The sequence below is a fragment of the Thamnophis sirtalis genome, unplaced genomic scaffold (genome assembly GCF_051295495.1).
Source record: "Thamnophis sirtalis isolate CommonGarterSnake01/CBP01778 unplaced genomic scaffold, rThaSir2_p1.2 scaffold_9, whole genome shotgun sequence".
Taxonomy (NCBI): domain Eukaryota; kingdom Metazoa; phylum Chordata; class Lepidosauria; order Squamata; family Natricidae; genus Thamnophis; species Thamnophis sirtalis.
Genome location: NW_028261389.1, coordinates 71,876,619 through 71,890,082, shown reverse-complemented (window position 1 = coordinate 71,890,082; position 13,464 = coordinate 71,876,619). Strand labels below are relative to the sequence as shown.

Below are 13,464 nucleotides of genomic sequence, written 5' to 3'. Positions count from 1 at the left end.
TGTAATTTAACATTAATGTTTATTCCTAAAGTGTATCAAATAGCAAATATAATTTCATTTTTTTGGGAACAGGTGGTAAAATGGAGGTACTTACTGAGAAAAATGCAAAGAAGTGCTTTTTAAAAAAAAAAATCCAACCAAATATATAAATGATGATTGCAGGGATGGTTTTCCCCCCCCATTATGTTACCTAGATTGATACTTCAAAAAAAAAAGATAATTTCACTGACTCATCACTAGGATAATAAGATTCTTTTCCTAATGGGTCCTCAACCCCCATTAATATATAATGTGAAGTTTGGATTTTTTTGTATGTGTGCCAACATGCCTAATGTTAAACAGCATTTACCATTCTGACATCTTTTCAAGCTTCAGAAATGGTTGAATATACTAATAATCCAGTCCACTATGTCTTCCTCATTTCCACTAATCATTAAAAGGAGCATGAGGCCAAATTTTTCACTTGGAGAAAAGGGAATGTACCCTCCATGTTACAAATCTTGTTCCTTCCCATTCATCTGTGGGCTCTTGGGATCTTTTCCAAGCCCTAGGGAAATGCTTCTGACCACTTTAAACTTTAGGTTTGGGTTTTTTTTTAAAAAAAATCTCCAACAGAACTGCTATGCATCAGAGAGATGGGGAACAGTGCCACCTGTTGGATTTAGAATTTTTATGTACAAAATATTTTACAACGTTTGTCCAAATATTTTACCAAAGTTGGCAAACAGCTATTTATAAGTATTTGGAGCCTCCAATTACGTCTTGCACTCACAATACTAAAATGTTGCATATGTCAAAATGAAGTTTTTTGTGACCCACATAATAATCAGGGCGGATGGAACCCCACAAGGTAAGGGTAATATTAAGCCATTTTCTGCTTCTAGAGGTAGGCTTATGCCAGCAGTAATGGAAACATTTGAGAAATACTAAAACCAACAGCAGCTCTGGAAGATCAAAACTTGTGCCTAGGGGATGGAAAACTAGCCATCATTTGCTACAGACAAGAGACCAGGGGTGGGTTGCTACTGGCATTATGGCCAGTTCAATGCACAAAATTTTTTGCACACGCGCACATGCACATTTACATCTAAAAAGATCTGTGCATGCACAGAACGTAAGAAAGGGGGGGGGATTATATTTCTGCAATGAAGAATGTTCTGTGCAGAAGCAGAAGCAAAAATAAAGATGGTGCCACCAACAATAAAACCAGTTCGGGTGCATGGGCGGCTGAGTTACTACCTACTCGGCCGAACCAGTCCAAACCGGTAGGAACCCACCTCTGCAAGAGACTCAGGATCAGGGGTGGGTTCCTGCCAGTTCTAACCTCTTCTATAGAAGAGTTTCCACAAATCTACAGTGTCATTTAGAACGAGTTCCTCCCACCGGCCGGCCGCACATCATCAAGATGAAGAGCAAGAGGAGGAAATCTGGGAGTTGAAGTCCATAAGTCTTAAAGCTGTCAAGTTTGAACATCCCTAGGGGTTTTAAAGGGTTAGGGGTGCAAGGGACTTGAAACTTGACAGCTTTAAGACTTGCACACTTCAATGCCAGAGTTCCTGAGCCAACATGACTGGAGGAAGAATTCTGGGAGTTGAACTCCACAAGTCTTAAAGCTGTCAAGTTTGAACACCCCTGGGGTTTTTTTCTCCTGAAGGGTTAGGGGTGCAAGGGACTTGAAACTTGACAGCTTTAAGACTGGCATGCTTCAAATGCCAGAGTTTCTGAGGCAACATTTTGGTTGCTAAGCAAGATCGTTGTTAAGTGAGTTTCACATTTTACAATTTGGCCACGCCCACTCAATCACATGACTGCCAAGCCACTCCCACCCAGTCACATGGCCAGCAAGCCACTCCCAACTCGGTCACATGGCTGGCAAGCCATTCCCACAAAGCAGGCCACACCTACAGAAGAGGTTCTAAAAAAATTTGAAACCCACCACTGCTCAGGATGGAGATACAACAAAAACAGGCATTCGTGCAGTTAAGGCTACTTCAACTTTGCCCGCAGTATGACTTGGTCAAAGGCTCATGTGGGTGGGTGGATAGTTGATGTTGAGATGCCTCACCCATTTGCAATAACCCTTCACTATTTTTAGCAAAGAATTGGCTCTTAGAATAACACCCAATATTTGCCTCCAATACAACATTCCACTTTTTACAATCAAAGGTACCCAGACGCTTAACCTGACAACAGCATTGAATGAAGAACAGAATTCCCCACGGATGGATCAACCTTCAATAGTAAAAGGATTTCACCCGACTTCCAGAAACGTATTCCTTGATATTGATGTCAGGATGTTGATAAAGCCATATAAATTTAATGAATACTGACTATATTAATAGTCAGTATTTGGCTTGTTGTTTCTTGTTGTTTCGAGTTAATATTTAACTTTCATATTTCATTACTTGGGCATCTGTAGCCCTTTCCTTATCAGCAGGGACACAATTAAATATCAAATTCAAATATAGTCAACGTCGTATATGCTTGTAGCAAGAGTTCACTGACATGGCTCAGCTGACACACTCGCAGAATGTGCACCTACTGCTGAACACAGAACACAAATGAAAATCTTGCTCTCTCTCGTTTAAGCCGTGGGGGCACAGTGGTTAGAGTGCAGTAGTACAGCCTACTTCTGCCAACTGCTGGCTGCCTGCAATTTGGCAGTTCAAATCTCACCAGGTTTAGGGTTGACTCAGCCTTCCATCCTTCCGAGGTGGGTAAAAGGAGGACCCAGATTGTAGGGGGCAATAGGCTGACTCTGTAAACCAAAGATGGAGGTAAAGCAGTATATGTCTAAGTGCTACTGCTATTTTAATTTTAGATCTTTTCCTCCTGCTTTTTCGAGTTGACCAAAATTTAGCTATTACTTTCACTCTAGAGATTAGGAGCCTCCTATTCAGTGCCAGATGTCTGGCCAGAGCTCTGATTCATACTGTGTGAACTTCAACTCCCAGCATTATCTCACCAGCATAACAATGGGAAACCTGACCTTTTGGATATAAATGAGGGATCCCTCACATAGCATCAGATTTCACTCCTTTAAGAGACTTGCAACCAATCCTGGTATTCTGCAGCTGTAATGTATTCCCAGAAAAAGCAGCATTTGTTTCAAAGGGTGGCACTGGGTGCTACATCTAAAGCATCATGTGCTTAAAAAAACAGCTCAACCAAAAACAGCTACTGAAAATTGTTCCCTGCCCCCACTTTATAACTTTAGGTAATTCAATCAATCACTGAGAAACACTTAAGTCCCAAAAACTACTTATTCAAACTTTTCTACGTCAGCTTATCAAACAATTGTCTTTGTTCAGAACTATTCAAAACTATTTAAATTTTCAAATTTTAACTTTATTTGTACTAGCAGCAGCATGAAAAATAAAGCTGGCAATGAGCTTAGGACAATACACATCAACAAATTTTACCCCGTTAATCGTGACCAACTTTAGGGGATGGTGCTCATCTCCATTTCTTAAGCCAAAGAGTCCCGAGATGTTACCATGGCCATGTGGCTGATATGACATCATGCTGCAGCACAAAGCAGAGCAAAACACAGAACGCGGTTGCCTTCTTGCATGCTTTTTGCACGCTTTCTAATTGCTAGGTTGGCAGGAGAAGCTAAGCCAAATGACAGTAACTCACTCTATCACGCAGCATTTGCCTCTCGAACTGCCGAGCTGTAGAACTTTAACGATTTAAGGCTCAATGTCTTAGCCACTGATCCACTGCATCCCACCTGGGAAGGAGAGTGGACTCCTTAGGCAAGAGCTAATGTTGCTCCCAGCATCACATTACATGGAAAAAGTGGCAGACGGCTACATAGAAAAGACTGCTGCTCCACATTCAACGCTACACAAACATCAACGTGATGGCAATTTTTCCAAAACGATAATTTGGGTTTTTCGGAACAAAAGTCTTAAAGCCAATAGTATTATAACTTCAATTACAAAATACTTAAAGGACTCTATAAGGAAGAGGAAGAGGAGAGGCCCTTACTGGTTATGCTCATTTCCTTTTACTGCTTTCAAAACCTAACAGCCCAAAACAAAGGAGGCTAAATAAGAGGAAAGACAGGAATGTTATGAAACACAAGCAATAAAACATTGGGGAAGGAGAAACTATTGTCACAGTTGTATGGAGTTTGGATATTCTTACCTTTCAACAGAGGTTGGAAAGTGGGGATTTCTTGCAGTTTTATGACATCTGGGTCACTGCTGACATTCCTTGATGCCTGAGTCCCTTGGGCCACCACCACAATGTCATCCATTTTAGCTCGGTGCTTGGCTGGCGAGGGGGATGCTGAGAAAAGGACACAAAGCCCAAACCATCACCATTACTTCTCATCTAGCATCTCTTTTTGATGCCTGAGTCTATGTTGACTTTTGACAAGTACCTGGAGTAATCCCTGCAGTTTTCGTGGCAAGGTTTTTCAACAGTGGTTTGTCCTTCCTGGGGCTGAGAAAGCACGAATGGCTTCTCACTGGCTTCCAAACTTAAAATAGGTCTCCTGCTTTCCAGCCTAATTTCTTAACCATTAAAGTGGCATGTATGTATGTATGTATGTATGTATGTATGTATGTAGAGAGAGAGAGGGAGGGAGGGAGGGAGGGAGGGAGGTAGGTAGATATAGATCTATGGATATATATTGCATTTGTGCTGATAAATAAATAAAGGGAGACTAGTATAGATCTATTTCAAGCTATTTAGCTCTCATCAGTTAGCCATACCCTTACTGGGATTTGAACCAGTAATGGCATGGCTATATATTTATATTTATATTTACATATTTATATATATGAAAAGCAGAACCAACCATGGGCCAAAAGGATGCCTGTGAATAAAATAATTCACGGGAAATACAGATTTCTCATTTCATGATCCAATGGCTCGAAACTTGATTGTAGTGTTTCTCAATCTCAGCAGCTGTGTGGACTTCAATTCCAGAGTACCCTAGTACGGCTGGTTAGGAAATTCTGGGAGTTGAAGTCCATAACTCTGAAAGTCTAGGGAAGGGCTGTCAAACTCCTGGTGTGCAGGCTGGATTCGTGACAAAGCAAGTTTGATACCCATGGTCTATGGAGATTCTTAGTCATTCAGATCATGGTTGTCCCAAAAGTGCTCCCCCACCCCAAGAGGCAACTGGACTTTCTTCTTTTTCTTTGAAGACGTTTTGCTTCTCATCAAAGAAGCTTCTTCAGCTCTGAGAGGATAGTAGGCAATGGAAGGATTTATACTCCTTGCAGACAGCTGGTTATTTGCATCCTTTTAGAGAGTCATTGAGGCCACTTGGAGGTTTATCTTGACCTCAAGGTCACCTGAGTGGTGCAAATGCGTGTGGAGCCTTCTTGAAACTGTTGAAAGGACTGTGTTGTAAAATGGAGATAATTAAGCATTGGTATTAACCAGTAACAGTTGGAAGGAACCTTGGAGGTCATCTAGTCCAAATCCCTGTTCATGCAGGAAAACTGTCCTAGGGATTCGAACTGCCGACCTTTCTGATCGACAAGCTGTGTCTTAACCACTGAGCCACCTAGTCAAGTTTTGATTACCTAGTCAAGTTCGATGGTCCTTTCAAAAGTTCCAAGAAGGCTCCACACTCACTTGCACCACTCAGACACAGATAAACCTCCAAGTGCTTCAATGACCCTCTAAAAGGATGCAAAGGACCAGCTGTCTGCAAGGAGTATAAATCCTTCCACTCCCCACTATCCTGTCAGAGTTGAAGAAGATTCTTGGATGAGAAGCGAAACGTCTTTAAAGAAAAACAAGAAAGTCCAGTTGCCTCTTGGGGTGGGGGGGTGGGGGGGACACCTTTAGGACATACCTCAAAAAGATATGCCAAGATTGAATAACACTGTGGCAGACTACTCCACTTTCTAGCTTTGCATCCTCATCTTGGTCACCATAATGTAAAAAAGATGTTGAGACTCTAGAAAGAGTGCAGAGAAGAGCAACAAAGATGATTAGGGGACTGGAGGCTAAAACATATGAAGAACGGTTGCAGGAACTGGGTATGTCTAGTTTAATGAAAAGAAGGACTAGGGGAGACATGATAGCAGTGTTACAATATCTCAGGGGCTGCCACAAAGAAGAGGGAGTCAAACTATTCTCCAAGGCACCTGAGGGTAGAACAAGAAGCAATGGGTGGAAACTAATCAAGGAGAGAAGCAACTTAGAATTGAGGAGACAGTTAGAACAATTAATCAGTGGAACAGAAGTTGCCTCCAGAAGTTGTGAATGCCCCAACACTGGAAGTTTTTAAGAAGATGTTGGATATCCATTTGTCTGAAGTGGTGTAGGGTTTCCTACCTAAGCAGGGGGTTGGACTAGAAGACCTCCAAGGTCCCTTCCAACTCTGTTATTCTATTTTATTCTATTCTATTCCTCTCCACCCGCAGCTCTTCAGTACAAGCGTCTGGGGCTGCTTGGTGAGCAGCCGGGAACGCCCCGTCGCGGGCAGAAGAGAACCTCAGACTACGACGGGGTGGAAAAGAGAGGAGGCAAAGCTACGCGGATGCCGCCCCCCTCCCAATTCTCCTCACTCGACATCCAGGCCTCAGAGGCCTGCTCCGTCCCTCGCGGGAGCGCCCACCTGTCGCGGGGTCGTGAGGGCGGCCCTCAGCCTCGGCGCTCTGCTCGGACCCCATCGCCAGGCAACGGAGGGCTCTACGTCATCCCCGCCGCGACGCGTAGGAGGCTGCGCGCGCGGCCCGGCCGGAAATAGCGTTCTTTCCCCCTGAGCGTTCTGGCCACGCCCCCCTCTCGCCCGGCGCTTCCGCTTCCGGTCGAGTAACCGGTGGCCGCCTCAGGAAGCCGGCTGTGTCCGTTCCTGTTTCGTGGCTGGGGAAGGCGGCGGCGGCGGCGGGAAGCTGGGTCGTTTCTCCATAGCGGTTCGGGAAACGGGCCTCCTTTTCTGCAAGAGCAGCCCTCCCTTGAATCGCTTCCAGCTGCCGGTTCTGAACGGACGGGGGCTGGTTCCCGGGACCTCCCCGGTTCTTCTTCAGGGGGCTTAGCCAGAAATCTCCCCTCTGGCCTAGGATGTGTGCCTCAGCCCGTTCCTGTCCCGGTCGGAGGAAGGACCGCGACAACATCGCTGGGGGTGAGCCCGGGACGCAAGGAGAGGAATCTTCAGAATTAGAATAGAGCTGGAAGGGACCTTGGAGGTCTTCTAGTCCAGCCCCCTGCTCAAGCAGGAGAGCCTATGCCATGTCAAACAAGTGACTGTCCAGTCTCTAAATGGGCGTGAGAAGGCGGGGGATGGAGAAGCACTGGAGGCGGGAATGGGGCAAGGTGGGGTCAGAAGGGAGCAAGAGGAGCAGGGCAGGGAAGCAGGGGGTCATTGGGCCACGTGGGGGGCTCTTCCCAGCAACAAAAGGGTGCCATTCGCTCCCCCTCTTTGCTGCCTCTCCCAGCCCTCCTCTTTGGTCTCCTCCCTGAGTCATACTGGACAGACCTGTCCAACCAGAGTCTCCATTTGCAGCGGATTGGGAATTTCCTCTTGGTGGCTCAGGTTGGCGCTCTTTGCTACGAAGCCTGTGTAGCCCATAATAGCAATAGCACTTGGATTTACATACTGCTTCACAGTGCTTTACATCCCTCTCTAAATGGTTTTACAGAGTCAGCATATGGCCCCCCCACAATCTCAATCCTCATTTTACTGATCTTGGAAGGATAGAAGGCTGTAAACCTTGAGCTGGTCAGGATCAAACTGATGGCAGTGGGCAAATTCATCCTGCAATCCTGCATTCTAACCACTGCACCAAGAGAAAGGGAAATGAGAAAGGGAAAAAGGAAGGAATAGCAATAGCACTTAGACTTATATACCACTTCACAATGTTTTCCCGCCCTCTCTAAGCAGTTTGCAGAGTATATTGCCCCCAACAATCTGGGTCCTCATTTTACCCACCTCAGAAGGATGGAAGGCTGAGTCAACCTTGAGCCTATGAGATTCGAACTGCCAACCAGCAGGCAGCAGAAGTAGCCTGCAATATTGCATTCTAACCACTGCACTACAGTGGGTCTTATTCTTCTGATATAAGTGGGTTGTGGCTCTCTCCAGAGCCCGTCTGTATGCGTAGCGGAAAGTAGATCAGGTGTTTTTCAACCTTGGCAACTTTAAGGTGGTTTGAGCCAGTTCCCAGAATTCCCCAGTCAGCATGGTTCTTGGATGAGAACTCAGAGAGTTGGAAGTCCAAACATGAAATGACCGAAGTTGGGGACAATGGAGATATAGTATTGATGCTGTGTACTGTATTGTAGCCTTTTAAAGTAGACCATAGCCATGTTTTTCAGCCCTGGCAACTTTATGATGGTTAGATTCCGGGTCCCAGAATTCTACCAGCCAGCAGAAAAATTCTACCTGAATTTTTCTGTGTGTTAGGAGTTCCTGCATCATAAGTGATTCTGGTCGGCCTTCTTTGCCCCACTTTTGTCTTTTCTTCCTTCATCCCCTTGAGCACGATGTCCTGAAGTCACATCCTGTGATTACAGGGGTCCTCCAAGATGAGCCTCATAGTGGGCCTGTTCTATAAGATTGGCCTTGGGGAAAATTAGGAGATTGGCAATGGCTTGAGAAAGAGATTGGCTGTGAGGACAGGATACTTTTTGCTAACTCCAGGAATAGTGGAGAGGGTTCAAAAGTAGAAACACCGTCCATGGGAAGGCTTGTTGGCCTTCCAAAGGTAGATCAAGCTAGGAAACCAAAGGCACACAATCTAATATTACTTTTATTGTATGGTTTCAGTTACAGAATTGTGCAAGTCTGAATGTATGCTACCCCCTCTCTTTATCCACAAGAGAATTAAGGAATGTCAAGTCAAAGACGCTTTCTCAAATAACATTCCTGCTTTGGACTCTGCTTTCTTTTATCTGACCCTTATCTTGGTTATATCTCTTTCTTTTCCTCAAGGTTGTTGCTACTGCCCATTGCAAAGCCTGAATGTCAGTTGGCTTCTTTTACCTGCTTCTCAGCCTCTCATCGGCCGGTGGGAGGCGCTGCCTCTTAACTGTGCATGCTTTTAGGGTCAAACTGGCATCAATGGGATGTGATTCTGGTTTAAGTCCTGCCTCGACAATGGAAGCCGTGTTGATTGCTTTGGGCTTGTCCCACTTTCTCAGCCCAGTTTTTCCACAGAGTAAGCCGTAGGGGGAAATAGTTGGAGGAGAAAACATTGCATAAACACTTTGGCATTTCCTTTCTTTTTCAAAAGTCCTTTTTTGTGTGGTAGGCTCTATAAATTACAAAGCTGCAGGCTGGTGGGTCTTTCAGTGAGGAAACTCTGTTTCTCTCTGTGTAACTCTCCCAAGAACAATTCTATAATCTCTTGGATCTCACCCATTCACACCATAACTTTAATCCCTCCTGGGAGTTTTTTCTAGTCCCTCACCCACTTGCCTCGCATGCCCAAAACATGTGAGTTTTTGTTTGTTGATCTTTTGTTGACTGATTGTTATGTCAGCTAAGCAGGGAGTCTTTATTTGATTCACAACTGATTGATGGGTCTTTGTTGTACTTCATGGTCATCTCCAGATGACTTAATACGTCAGTCTCCTGTCTCTCTTTCTCACTGTCAAACTTTCACAATTGTACGTTACCTCTAAAAAGAACACTGCTCTAAATATTCTGGTGTTTGTTCTTATCCTTTATATTGTTTAAGTTATCATTCTTTCCTCTTTGGTCTCCTGTTTACTTCTCCGACATCCTGGTTCTCTTTTATTAAGTTGGAGCCCCAGAGAAGAAAATTATGAGTCATTTACTGTCCCCATTGTGAATTTACTAAGCTGGTTGCTTGACACAGCGTGGTCCATACCTGATCATGATTTTGCTCTATTCAACAAAGCAAAGATAAGCCACTGTGGGAAGTTATCATCCAGCCCTCTCCCAGAAAAATGAAATATTCTAGGAAATATTGAAAAGGCAGAATCTTTCTCTGGATGTGAAAAAAGAGAAACATGTTTTAAAAGACAGAATAGTTGCCTGTAGCTTCCTGCCCATCCCCACTGTTAATGGGCCATTAAGATGGCCAGGCTGGTCCACTTTACATAATAAAGACTTCACCAGCAGCTACAGGAAGGTATGATAATATTGGCCCTTTACTCAACTGACCACATGGCATCTGAGAACTCATCCATACCTGGATTCAAAACGCAGCCTAGAGAGTTGCCCCCTGCATGGCGCCATGGGAGTCTGACAACCAATCGGAATACACTTCTTACACAGGAACAGGAAACAGAGAGGTGGGACTGAACAGGTTATAAAAAGCCTAGCAAGCCCCTCCTTCAGCCCTTCTTCTCCACCAACATTGAAGCATGTGATCACCTTTTCTGTTCAGGAGCTCAAGCCATGTGGCCCTGTCCACCATTAAACCATCTTTCCAAGCAGCCTCCATGTCTCCAGTGTCTTTTCCCCCACTTGGAGCCGAACCCAGAAGGACATTTCATCAATACCTCAAATCTTCTTCTCTCCATTATCCATTTTGTGATAGTTATCTGAACTCTTGTCCTTCGGGCTTTTTTGCCTGCCTGTTCATTTGACATTTTTTTCCCCCTGTAATGTTTCAAAGCAAATATTTGTGTGATAAACTTGTGCAAGTGATTCAACATTTACACATTTTAAATTGTTAGAGATGTTCCAATCTCTGAGTACACAGACTTATCGAAATTGATTGATGTATTGCTATTAGTACTTTTACTGCCCTTGTGGTTTTAAACAATGGGCATTTCATTTGGGATTGAAGCTTCCCCCATTGACCAGCTGGCTAATTGCCTGCCTCATTTTCTAATTGAGTCTCTCTCTCTTTTTTTTTTTTTTTTTGCAAATGTTGGTGTTTGCGCAAACATTTTTATTTTTACACTTTTAATAAATCGTGCTTATTAAAAGCTTTGGCGTAGTTCGTCATTTTCTTTTATCTCAAGCTCAACCAGGTGCCTTTAATGGTTATTTTTGCTCATTCCTTCACAGCTGGACATTTTAATGGAGGTCCTCTGGTCCACTTAAAAGATGTCTTTATTTTAGGTATTTATCATATTTGTGTAGCCACCCACATGAAAGTGACTCTTAAGGCAATTCTTTAGTTCCTCTATTCCTCCTTCGGTTGATGTGCATAATTGACAAATCTGTATGTGCTTCTTGCTTTGCGCTAGAAATCAGTGTTAGTTCATCAAATGTCCTTTTCACTCAAGGCGCATTCTCCGCCTTTTTTCTTGCTCTCAGGGTATCTCCTTCTAAAAGTCCCTGGGATCTTTTTCTCTACAAAGTTTTGAGAACGTTTTCCCTCAGTGTTGGGAGATAACCTTGGGCTTCCCATTGTTTCCCCAAGACCGCCTACTGCCAATTACCTCCACGCGACCTATTAGATCTCATCGATTAGGCCTCCTCCGAGTTCCATCTGCCGGTCAATGCCGACTGGCAACTACTCGGAGGAGAGCCTTCTCGGTGGTAGCTCCACCCTATGGAACGATCTCCCCATGGAGATCCGTACCCTCACCACCCTCCAGACCTTCCGCACAGCCCTCAGAATCTGGCTATCCCGTCAGGCCTGGGGCTAAGACTGTAACCCGCCCGAATGGTATGAATGTTGTGTTTTTTAATTATGTATTGTCTTATATGTTAAAAGTTTGTCTCCCCCTTGGGTTGTGAGCCGCCCTGAGTCCCCCCAGGGAAAAGGGCGGCATATAAATAAACTTCTACAATCTACAATCTACAAGATGCTTTTTCTTTCTTCAGATTTGGGATCAGAGCAAGCCTCTTGATATCCCAGGGCTTTGAGAGAAGCTTAAGTTGCCTCACTGCTTTGATATGTCCTTACAACATTCTTGAAGTCACGTTGCTTCCCCCTCAACCCCACCCTTTAAGCTGGTTTCTTTTTTTTTTAAAGCAAGACTTTTTTTATTTTCCGTTTTCATAACATATAATCACATGTATACTGTTACATAGCCAATATCATATTGTATTGATTATTAATTACATCAGTTCAATCTTGCCATCAACTCCTGGAAAAGAGAAAAAAGAAAAAAAGAAAACCAATTATTGGCTCTTCTGCTCTCCATACACCCTGTTTAGGCCTTATCCACCCCTTTCTTCTGCCTATCTCCTCCCCCTCCCTACTTCCTTTTTTCCCTCCATCATCCTTTTCTACTCTACTTCCCCTTCCTTTCTCCTCTCTCCTCTTTCCACTCCTCCTTATTCTCCTCATCTTCCCCCCCCCCCTTGCCCTCTCTAGCTGGTTTCTTATCAACCTAAACTTCCTTTACATCCCAATTAGTCATACCATGCTAAACGGTATTGTGAACAGACTCATGATTTGTAATGTGAGGTGAGTTGCTAACGGTTCGGGCAAACCCGTTACCAGCAGCTGGGCCTGCCCATCCACCCTGGCGCTATCCCGTCCTACATCATTGTGTTTATGAAGCCACGCGCATGCGCGGAAGGCAGGCATACTCACATTTTCGGTTCTGGGCGAACCGGGTGTTACATTATATGACTATTTCTGAATGTGACTATTTCACTAGGGAGAATTCCTTCTACAGTGTTTTTTTCACCCTGTCGTAAATCTCCTTTTTCTCCGCTGAAGGATTCCAAGGAATGCGTCCATCTGGGAAACCTGCACCCTCAGCTTGAAAAGTTCTATAGGTGTGAACAAAAGACCTTTTCAAGAGCCCATCGCCCTGAGAGGAAGCCATGGCTGTCCAGACCACACGGTGCTTGGCCTGGGTATCAGCAGTGCTGGTTTTGGTTGCAGTAAAACCATCCCAGACCCAAAGATGTTCCTCAGAGAAGAGGGAAAACTTCACAATCAATATCACGGCAGCCTTTTCCAAAGGCATCAGGGGGACGGATCCAATCTACGCACCATCTTGGGAAGTCTGTGTGGAGACTTGCTGCTCGGAAAAAATAACAGGTAAGAGCCACAGATTTGGGGGCCGAGTAACATGCTAGAGGGACGCAGTGGCTCAGTGGCTAAGATGCTGAGCTTGTCGATCAGAAAGGTTGGCAGTGCAAATCCCTAGCACCGCCTAATGGAGTGAGCTCCCATTAGTTTTGTTTTTTTTAACAAAAAAAGTCAGTGAGAAGAGAGGGAGACTATTTCCTGCATCCCTTTCTCTATAAGTGTTAACAGTTGGAATTGCGGGTAGTCCTCGATCAGGGACCACAATGGGCACCAACAACTTGGACGTTAAGCAGAGCAGTCATTAAGTGAGACTGCACCTGCGCTTTTACAATCTTCTTTCAGCTTTCCTTCGCTTTATAGCCCTCTGGAGGTGAGGACATAAATGCAAAGGTGGATGATAAAGTTACTTTTTTTGTCACCCTCTTAAAACTGCAAACGGTCACAGTATAAGGCAGTCACTAAACAGGAACTTCCTGGATAGGCAGGCAGGAGTGAACGTCCGACCAACATGCTGATGAACACAAGGACAATTCTGACAATCGTGCCCAGGTTGAATAACTATATCTGGAGCTTTTGA

The 13,464-nt window shown here is 44.5% G+C and overlaps 2 protein-coding genes across 4 annotated transcripts in view; one reads left to right on the top strand and one right to left on the bottom strand.

The window, feature by feature from the left end:
* BORCS5 (BLOC-1 related complex subunit 5) overlaps nucleotides 1-6,719 on the bottom strand; it is a 34,467-nt gene extending 27,748 nt beyond the window's left edge. The window contains exons 1-2 of the mRNA XM_087722250.1: nucleotides 6,590-6,719; nucleotides 4,153-4,296 (exon numbers count right to left, since the gene is read on the bottom strand). Coding sequence (XP_087578376.1) covers nucleotides 4,153-4,296; nucleotides 6,590-6,644 — 199 coding nt within the window. The 5' untranslated portion in view covers nucleotides 6,645-6,719. The remainder of the gene's footprint in view (nucleotides 1-4,152; nucleotides 4,297-6,589) is intronic.
* Nucleotides 6,720-6,774: 55 nt separating this feature from the next.
* The window catches only part of MANSC1 (MANSC domain containing 1), a 31,345-nt gene continuing 24,655 nt past the window's right edge, over nucleotides 6,775-13,464 (top strand). For 2 of the 3 annotated variants that reach the window (XM_087722248.1, XM_087722245.1), the window contains exons 1-2: nucleotides 6,775-7,096; nucleotides 12,570-12,896. In XM_087722248.1, coding sequence (XP_087578374.1) covers nucleotides 12,677-12,896 — 220 coding nt within the window. In that variant the 5' untranslated portion in view covers nucleotides 6,775-7,096; nucleotides 12,570-12,676. Of the gene's footprint in view, nucleotides 7,097-12,567; nucleotides 12,897-13,464 lie in introns of those variants that run through there. The other variant, XM_087722247.1, reaches the window with a different exon arrangement.